The 10,434-nt window shown below is 39.6% G+C and overlaps 2 protein-coding genes across 3 annotated transcripts in view; one reads left to right on the top strand and one right to left on the bottom strand.

Annotated features, from left to right (window-relative positions):
* Positions 1–7,789, bottom strand: part of trappc3 (trafficking protein particle complex subunit 3) — an 11,993-nt gene extending 4,204 nt beyond the window's left edge. Inside the window, exons 1-3 of the mRNA XM_037693454.1 lie at positions 7,636–7,789; positions 4,756–4,853; positions 1,411–1,510 (exon numbers count right to left, since the gene is read on the bottom strand). Of these exons, the coding sequence (XP_037549382.1) occupies positions 1,411–1,510; positions 4,756–4,853; positions 7,636–7,677 (240 nt within the window). The 5' untranslated portion in view covers positions 7,678–7,789. The remainder of the gene's footprint in view (positions 1–1,410; positions 1,511–4,755; positions 4,854–7,635) is intronic.
* Positions 7,790–8,315: 526 nt separating this feature from the next.
* The window catches only part of smap2 (small ArfGAP2), a 30,627-nt gene continuing 28,508 nt past the window's right edge, over positions 8,316–10,434 (top strand). For both annotated transcript variants that reach the window (XM_037692875.1, XM_037692873.1), the window contains exon 1: positions 8,316–8,626. In XM_037692875.1, coding sequence (XP_037548803.1) covers positions 8,524–8,626 — 103 coding nt within the window. In that variant the 5' untranslated portion in view covers positions 8,316–8,523. The remainder of the gene's footprint in view (positions 8,627–10,434) is intronic.

Raw genomic sequence — 10,434 nt, 5'->3', positions numbered from 1 at the left:
TATATATATATATATATATATATATATATATATATATATATATATATGTGTGTGTGTTTCATATACATGAAACAGCAGAAAAAAGCCTAAATTACCAGAAGAAAAAGGAGACAGCACAATTGTGCCCAATTAGGCTGAAAGATGAAAAAATGTGCACATAAAAGTGGAAATTCTCTGGAAAAAACTGAAATAGACTAAAACTAATTTAAAATAAATACATTGTAATTACATTTAAAATATTACAATATTTAAATTGCAGTGGAGAAGTGGGCGTGGCAGAGAGCAGCAGGTGGCAGAGAGATGATCATGACATGCTGTGCTGCACAAAGGTGCAGCAGGTGCTAAATAATTTAAAACTATTTATTTTAAATAAACAATCCATGCCGCTCGTGCAGCTCATCCATCAATCAGCCAATTGTGTGTCATGTCCAGTCAAAACCGCGAAAGTCGAACCGCGACGTAGCGAGAGACTACTGCAACTAAAAAAACTGTTATACAGCTATTGAATACTTGCAGCCAATAACACTGTTAACCCTTTACAGGACCAAAAATTATTTCTTACAGTTTTTAAAAGAAAACAATGATTTCTCAAACATGAACTGAATCTACAGATCAAATAAATGAGAAGACGGAGTTGTGCAAGGTATCTAAATAAAAATGTTTTAAAAAGATTTATTATCCTCTTTAAATGAAATAAAACAAACCTCTGAAGAAAATCAACTACAAGGGTCACTGAGGAAAACAAAAACTATCTACGGCTGAACCAGATTCCTTCAACAAGTCTTGAAGACAAGAGATTTTTCTTTGGCTGTAACACTTGTAGACAAACTTTGGTGTAGCTCAAATGCAACTTTCCAAAAAAAAAAATAAAGTGCATCCTACGGACTACGAAACATGGTAGCGGTCATGTTATGGTTTGGGGTTTTGTCAGTGAATTTTTTGATGATTAAGCTATGAATTTTGTACAGCGCCAAAAAGTGTGTGACCTTGATGTGATCAAAAGTTGAAAATTGTCACAAAATAAAAAATAAAATATTGGAGTGATTTGGAATGTCTTCATCAAAAACAATACTGTGATTCAACTGAAGTGACATTTTAAGTGTAGGAAAGAAAAACTGAAACACATGCAAAGGAAAAAACAGCGCATGAACATGCAGTAAAAACGTCACTAACACGACGCTCGAAGTCCCTCGACATTTTTAGCTTTTATTTATAAAAACAGTGTTACCAAAAAAAAAAAAAAAGGCAAAAGCACCACTCCATTTGCTCCTCCACCCAACATCTTTTGGAACGTTATAAAGTCTCTAATCTGAATTTTCCGCCCCTCCCACCCTCCATTCTCGTCCTCTTCCCTCGATCTTGGGAGACATCCACGGTCACGCTCAGAATGCTCGGAGACCTTTCGCTTACCTTGGCGATGACGTCTGCCGTTTCTCGGAAATCCTGACATCTACCAATACTGGAACGTGCCAAGAAGTCCTCGATCAGACGCACCCCAATGTTATAACCCCTGTGAAAAAGAAAAGGAAGAACCAACACATTAAACTGAACGTCAAGACAATAAAACAAATCCTAAACCCTCAAGACATTTTTGTTTCATACAATTGTGGCTTACATCAAATAACTTTTTTGACAGAAGATTTAAGACATTTGATCTTCACTGCAGTTTAAAGCCAACTCATTCCTCCCGAACCCAACATGGACTTTCTCTGAACAGCGAGATGGAAAACCACAGAGAGGGCAGTGCAGAGTTACTACCTTCTAAGGGCAATTTAAACCCAGATTTATCTGAGGGGTTGCTGCACAACCAGAAAAATAAAATGCATACAGTACAAAGATCTGTCCATCTGAGAGGATGTTTCAATTTTTAGGCTACAAATTTTAACTCTTTAAGTACATTATTGTGAGGTACTACACTTATTTATATGTTGCTGAATATATTACAGTAGAATTTGTGGCATGTGAGGTTAAAATCTGAATGATGGTAACATTATGACTGTGTTGGAAGCAGCAAGCTTTATCTGATTGACCCGAATCAATAACTGCTCAAATTAGGATCGTTGAACGATAACAGAATTGCCAAAACATTATGTACACTGTGGCTGCAATCATTAATGAACATGAAACCTGACAGTGAGTGCAAGAAGTGATGCAAATAAATGTTGCTGTTTATTTTTTTAATTGTTTTTTTTTTTTTAATTAAATGCATTGGTGGCAGAACAAAATGAGCAAGCATAAAAATCTGAGAAACTCTGGCATGAATCATAACATGTCCATGTCCTCTCCTGTACAAAGACAGTAGTCCAAAACGTCTAAAAATAGTTTAAAGGAGAATGACCTGTGAAACTGTCGGTGAGCAAAGTCACGTTGTAATCCTGTAAAGGGGCTACTGTAGCTAAAACATAGTTTAAGAATGAGTTGAATTTGAGTGGGAAAACATGGATTTTATCACGAAAATTACTGTTAATAAAAAATGCAATCTATCGAAACACGAACATTGATGTAATTTCCTGAACAAAACAGTTTTCACTGATGGCTGAATGAACTTTTTGATCTCTGAGAACTTCCTTTAAGGATGTTCTGAAGAACACAACTTGTTTTAGCCTTTGAAATAGACCAATCTAATCAAGAATCTGAGGGATGTGCTGGACAATTAAGGCCACCCCATAAAGACTTCACCTCACAGCTTACAGGATTTTCAAGAACGTGTTGCCAAGTAACCAAGTGGACTAGCAACGTTCCAAAGGAGTGAGGTCAAGAACTGTTTTAGCAATAAAAGGAAGGCCTATTCAAAAAGTAAGCAGGTGGTCATAATGTTTTGACTAAATTAGTGTATGTTATTTGTGTTAAACACAATGCTACATCTTACCACACAGGACATACAGAATAGGGGTGCGAAACTCGCATTGAGAATGTTTCCAAGCAGTGATAAAAATGTCATTTTCCACACAAAATCTCAAGTGCATTATAACTTGAACTTGTTTTCAGACTATACTGTAGGTGGGTAAGACAGAGATGCCAGTGATGTTTTTGACTCAAATATTCAATGGCATATTTGTGGGCAAGAAAATGCCTGCGGAATGGAGAAGAAGCGCACTGGTGCCCATTTCTAAGAAAAAGGGTGCGAGTTGTAGCAACTACAGGGGAATTAAGTAGATTAGCCACAAGATGAAGATCTGGAAGAGAGTTGTGGAAGCTAGACTTAGATGAGAGGTGACTGTGAGCAGAAGTATAGTTTCATGCTGAGAAAGAGCACCACAGATGCCATCTTTGCTTTGAGGATGCTGATGGAGAAGTACAGAGAGGGTCAGAAAGAACTCCATTGTGTCTTTGTGGATTTAGAAAAAGCATACGACCGAGTGCTGAGGGAGGAGGTGTGGTATTGCATGAGGAAATCTGGAGTGGCAAAGAAGTATGTTAGACTGGTACAGGACATGTATGAGGATAGCAGGACAGTGGTGAGATGTGCTGTAGGAGTGACAGATAGCTTCAAGGTGGAGGTGGGATTGTATCAAGGATCGGCTCTGAGCCCCTTCTTGTTTGCTCTGGTGACGGACCGACTAACAGATGAGGTCAGGCATGAATCCCGGTGGACGATGATGTTTGCAGATGACATTGTGATCTGTGGTGAGAACAGGTGGAAGAGAACTTGGAGAGGTAGAGGTATGCACTTGAAAGAAGAGGAATGAAAGTCAGACGTAGTAAGACAGAGTACATGTGTGTGAATGAGAGGGAGGAGGTGGAACAGTGAGGCTACAAGGAGCAGAGGTCACAAAGGTGCAGGACTTCAAGTACTTGGGGTCCACTGTCAAGGACAATGGGGAATGTGATGAAGAGATGAAGAAGAGAATCCAGGCGGGATGGAGTGGATGGAGAAAAGTTTCAGGAATGATTTGTGACAAAAGAGTATTAGCAAAAGTCAAAAGAAAAGTTTACAAGACAGTGGTGAGACCAGCCATGTTGTATGGTCTGGAGACAGAGACATGGACAAAAAGACAGAAGAAAGAACTGGAAGTGGCAGAAATTAGGATGTTGAGGTTCTCCTTAGGAGTGACAAAGATGGATAACATTAGGAATGAGCTCATCAGAGGTACAGCACAGGTTGAACAACTGGGAGATCGAGTTAGAGAGGCCAGACTGAGATGGTTTGGACATGTCCAGAGGAGGGACATTGGTTTTTTTTGTAGAAGGATGTTAGAAATGCAGCTGCCAGGAAAAAAACAAAGAGGAGATATATGGAAGCAGTAAGAGGATCAGTGTTTCCCCTACCATTATACAGGCGGGGTGCCCCACCCCGTCAACAGAACTGAGCACCCCGCCTACCAAACTGAACTTGCCCCTCCCACCCCTACCCGGCACTTACATAAATTATCACTAAGCTAGCGGCGCAAAATACAGGCTCTCTAGCTAAATAGCTAAAGGCAGCACTCACATTGGCTCTTCCCTCATGTAGAACACTCACCGCCCCCACTCAGAAACTGTTAGTACAAGCTGCGCTCAGACATGTCACTGTCCCCCGCATGAGCAAAAATCATGGATAAGATTAGCACCCCGCCATGGCAAGCTAACTAGGGGAAACACTGAGGATATAGTTGGAGTGAGGACAGAGGATGCAGAGGACAGAGCGAGATGGAGGAGGATGACTCGCTGTGGCGGCCCCTGAAGAGGGAAAAGCCAAAATAATAATAAGAAAGAAGACTATATGTGGGTTAGATGGCTAATAAATGTACTGTACTTGTACTGTAATGCACTTACATCTTGTCCAACTGTTTGTTGACTTCCTCATCATTCTCATAGTCTTTACAAAGCTGGGTGACCAGGGCTCCATAGGTCAAAGTGAACAGCTCAGAGTTCTAAAACAAAAACAGAACGTGAATTTCATTAATCCTTTTGTCACAATTTACCTACGAATACCAACAAGCTGATATGAGATCATAAAGATAACAATAACTTCACAAAATTTAAAAATATTTTATTATCAACAATTAAATGTGTTATTGTGGTTTAGTTTAAAAAGATATTTAGCTTTATTTTCTGTGTCAGGAAGTCAGTTTATCAACCAGAAACTCAACCGCAATACTAACAATGTTTAAATTAAAATTAACACTTTAAAAGCAGTATACATTGTGCCATAAATATATTCTACACATTTATTATTTAGCTCAAAATGCTGTGTCCTACCTGCAGTTTTAAAAGCATAATACTTTTATTTTTCACAAGATTTTAAACTATGAAGCCTTGGTTTTGTTGCACTGTTTTGGTGTTACAGTAATTTCTGTAGCTTAAATATGTTATGGGCTTACTTACAATATTTGGATATGACTGTCACAGTCTCTGATAGAATTACTACAAAACTGTATAGCTCTACTATAGTCAATTTTTGAGATCTAATCGCAAAAAGTTGCAAACATCACAGATCTAAAACAATTAATAAAATAAAACGTTTTAAAAAGTTAAATCTGGTCCTCTGAACATTCAAAAAAATAAAGCAAAACAACAACAAAAAATGTAGAAACGTTTCGTCTTTCATTCGAGAGACTTCCTCAGTCTGAGGAGCTGTATTCAGCTCAGTCTCTTAAATAGCACCTTCTCAGAGTGGATCAACCAGTTTGCTGCTGACAAACAAAACCAGCTGATCACATGCTCAAGAAGGACCATCAGCCTAACAATGGATCATTAGCACACTGATGGCTGTTTACTGTTCACAGAGGGCTGAGTGATACTAGCAATCACAGCATTCTAAGAGGGGAACAGTTGAACCCGGAGGCCTCCACCCCTGTTTAATGATTTTTTTTTTTTTTTTTTTTTATTAAAGATTTTAATCAAACATTACAAACATCTGTTTGCCAGGGGTATAGATATTAATGTAAAAGAGATAATATTCAAGTACAAAACATAAAAAAACATGAAATTATATTTAAAATTTATACAGAGTTTAAATTCACATTAAGCTTTTCCTGAGTTGAGATGGTTTTCATTGCCTTTTGGTTTTCCAGTCCATTAATTGAGGTGATGTATTGAAGAAGTTCTTTGCTGAAATGGGTTATGTTTGGTTTGGAGTTGGACCATTTTTTCTTGTGAATGTGAAACTTTCCCAGGAGAAGTAGAAGTTGGGTGAAGTGCAATAAGTCTTTATTCGTGCCTTTGTCTTCAAAGCATAGTATAATGTCTTTCTCTGTAAGCTGAATTATTTGTCCAGTTTTTTGCTGTATGAATTGTTGCACATCTCTCCAGAATGAGATTGTATGAACACATTGATAGAATAAATGAGAAATCGTTTCTATGTGTAGTTCACAGAATGTACAAGAATAGTCAATGTCAAGTTTAAATCTTTCCAGTGTTTTTTTAACAGGATATACATTATGAATAATTTTATATGAAACCTCTTTAACTTTGTTTGTTATGCAAAATTTTTCCCCATTTAACCACATCTGCTTCCAGTTAACTCCTTCAAATATGGAAGACCAGAAAAATCTACCAGGAGGCAGAGTGATCTTCTGCAGACAAGTTCTTATGAGTTTGTTGGAGCATGTTTTTTTTGTTACATCGATTCCATCCAGCATTACGGGGCTTCTAAGTTGGTCTCTAGGCAAATTGTTCAATTTTGTTCCTTTGAAGAGACCCCTGTTTAATGATGGACGATTTCTTTTCACAAAGATGGCCTCCTTTACTCCTCTCTCAAACCATCGTTCCTCTCTGTCCAGGATGTGAACATCTTCATCCCTGAAAGAGTGACCGCTGGCCTGGAGATGAGTGTAGACCGCAGAGTCCTGGCCTGATGATGTTGATCTTCTGTGCTGGGCCATCCTTTTGGCCAGTGGCTGTTTAGTTTCCCCGATGTAAGACTGATCACAGCCCTCCTGACACTGAACAGCATACACAACATTACTCTGTTTGTGCCGGGGGACTGGATCTTTGGGATGATCCAGTCTTTGCCGTAATGTATTTTGGGGTTTAAAAGCCACTGGGACATCATGTTTAGAAAATAAACGTCTCAGTTTCTCTGATACTCCCTCAACATATGGAATGACCACTGGTCTGGGTCTGGGTTCCTCCTTTTCACCTGATGGATGACTGGAGTCCTGTTTGGGTTTCTTCTCTGCTTTCAGGAAGGCCCAGTTAGGATATCCACATTGCTCTAGAGCCTGTCTTGTGTAGGATTTCTCCTTCTGCCTGGCTCCTGAGCTAGTGGGGATGCTGTCTGCTCTGTGATACAGAGTCCTGGTGACTCTATTGAGTATGCATCAGGATAAAATAAAACGTTATTCAATGAAAGAAAACTGAATAAAAACAAATGCATACAATTTAAACACGATGACCTAGACCTTCCTATATGACTGAAAAGGTATTCTCCAGCATCAACAAAGTCCATGCATCCAGGTTCTCCAGCATCTTTTTAGCTTGAGTGCTACAACGAACTGCAAGTATTTGCAGATTAATGAATGGGACACAACTGTAACAGGTTCAAATGTATTTAAACATTCTGCCCACAAATGCTGAATAACAACGAACGACTGTCAAGCGGCCTAGACAAAGAATAAAAGTAGTTGATTAAAGAATGTAATTTCTACGGTTAGCATTCTGCTAGTTAGTTAGCTTGTTCGCTGTTAATCCTGCGGGCCGGAAGTCACCTACCATCTTTTTGCTGTCTGTTGATCGGTTGGACTGCCGAGACATTGTGGGAAAAGATGCAGGCTTGCACAGGTGGTAATCCGAGATTAATCCTTTATTTATTTATTTGAGTCCTATTTGACAGCTACTTCCGTAATCACCAGCTTGGCCGCTAACTTCCGGTAAGAAAGTTAGCCAAATTGAGACTTAAACTTCCGGTTTTACTTCAGAATAAACAAAAAGCACAGCAGGAAAATGATGTAGAATTCTAAATGGTTATAAATATACTTGCTGTATTTAATAATTTTAATATTTATATGTGTAAATAACATTTATTTTATTATAAGTATTGCATATTTCTAGTTTAATGTATGAAAAACAACGTGTGTGATTTATTTTGAAGGCACGACAATTTCATATCGACTCGATACGGAAGTTGGGTTTTGCTTCCTACTTCTTGTAGTTTGAACTCGAGTGCTCTCGTGCGTCCAGGAGAAAAACAACAATTTAGTCTCACATGCAATGCTCTAATTGGCCACACGATGGCAGTACAGGTGCGTGATCTTGCAATAATAAGACGGAACCTCCAGCGCTCGGTGATAGGTTACAGATGTGCTTAAAGTCGAAAGCGCATTTTAAATCTTGGAAATCACGTGTCTGTTTTCCTGTGCGCTTGCTTTCTGATTGGGGTACATCACAGAAAACCGCACGCCGGTTGGCTGATAAGGCTCTCGTCCCATTGTGGTACAACAGACTCACTGGGCTCTTCATCGAGGAGGAGGAAACAGAGGAGGAACTGAGCGCATCGCGTCTTCCCCGCTTTCATTTTGGAAAGTGAGGAGCTGCTTTGCCAAGAAGAGCCACACACCGGCACCGACTGCGGAAGGAAGGAAGGAGAGGGACTTTGCAGCGATGACGGGCAAATCTGTGAAAGACGTTGACAGATATCAGGCGGTCCTCAACTCGGTTCTGGCGCTGGAGGAGAACAAATACTGTGCCGACTGCGAATCTAAAGGTGGGTGATTGCCTGCAAATGACTCGAGCTCATCTTGATCCGTTTTACTACGCCGGGAAATGCGGCATTTCGTGCATCGGCCCTCGACCAATTGCGTTGCAGTGTGTGTGCAATGGACGGGGCCACAGCCTCCACGAGAAGGCAGACAGGTCTGAGTTACATCATGGCAAAATTACCTGCATGAGATAGAAAGTCCCCCACCCCCCCACCACACACACACACACACACACACACACACATTTCTTTGTTCCCTTTAAATTGTCAGAAAGTGGATCACCCTGAACAGACTGTTCCCTGTTTGACATTACTGACACATCCCACCTGAAGGTGCAGAGTATTTCTGCAGCATTTATGCATACTGCCCTTCTTTTATAGAAGCTGCAGTGCATGAATCACCATAAGCTCATCTGGTTGTGTGCGTCTCTTGACCCTGCAGAGTGTGTAACCTGAAAGAGGCCTTGAACTGTCAGCTGTTTGCTGAACCTGCTTTGCCATGCAGGTGGGTAAACACTGCTGTTTTGGTTGCAAACACACGGAAACGAAGAGCAAACCAGCAACTACTTCTCTAAAAGTTTAACTTTGTATTTTAGATATGATTGGACTGATGGTGAGCTCATGCCTTATGGATTTAAGTAAAAGTGGCATGTCTTGTTTTTATGCGCTCTTCTCTCTAAGGTGCATGAGTCGTTGAACCACACCTTGGGGTTACCAGGTTATCATTTCTTCCATGACATTATGGAGCTCGTTTAAAAACACAACGGTACTCGGATGGTATTTCAAATATTTAGGGAAAATAAGATAAAAGATGGGCTGCTGCGCTACGACTATAGAACTTTAAAAAAAAAATTAAAATACTGAGCAAAGATTACATCAAAGCGATATAGTTCAGATCTTTAAAAGTGGGAATTTGTTGGGTAGTTATAGTTAAGAAAAGTTAATATCTTGCTTGTGGTGGACAGCTCCTCAAATTTAGTTTCATTCAGACTAAATCAGTGAACTAACGGCTAGTTTGTTTTCATATACAGTAGTCCCTCGCTACTTCACAGTTCGTTTTTTGCGGCCTCGTTCTATCGCGGTTTTTCAAAGTAAGACTGGACATGACAAAATTGGCTGATTGATGGATGAGCCGCACGATCGGCATGAGGTTTTTATTAAAATAAATGTTTTAATAAATTATGTAGAGCAGGTGCACAGGTCTGTGTGCAGCCCACAGCTGCAGAATATTCCTCTTGCAGCTGATCAGCTGATCTCCGCTCTGCAGCGAAGAAGTGGGCGTGGCCAAGAGCGCTGCAGAAAGCAGTGGAGGCAGAGAGCTGAAATCATGACATGCTGTGCTCTTTTAGAGCGTTTTATTTATTTTTATATATGCTACGCTAGGCTAATGTAAGGGTTTATAAAATAGAGTTTGCATGAACAACTAAGATGTTTTTTTGTTTTTTTTTAACATTAGTGTTTTAAATTGACAACAATTCCCTTTGGTGTTGACTCCACTCAGACTAACTGTTGGCTCATGAGAATTAAATTGAACTGAAAATGTTCAAAGAGGTATCTACAGCAGGTAAGACATTTTATATTCATAGCCTTTCCATGGCTCCTCACTGCAACTAAGGTGCAGTGAGGAGCCTTCAATCTAAACTTTCTTTAGGTTTTTATACTAATCATTTCTTATCGTAGCGTTTCAAAAGGGTATTTTCAAATGCATGAAAGACTGGTATAGCATTATTTCATTTCAAGGGTTGATATTTCAAAAAAGTATTTAAAAACAGCTTTGATGAGTTTTTAGAGGCGGCTGCTCATTCTCAAGTGTT

Source organism: Nematolebias whitei, chromosome 19 (genome assembly GCF_014905685.2).
Source record: "Nematolebias whitei isolate Nwh7 chromosome 19, NemWhi1, whole genome shotgun sequence".
Lineage (NCBI taxonomy): Eukaryota > Metazoa > Chordata > Actinopteri > Cyprinodontiformes > Rivulidae > Nematolebias > Nematolebias whitei.
Note: the sequence above shows the minus strand (reverse complement) of the source record. Positions and strands in the feature narration are given on the sequence as shown.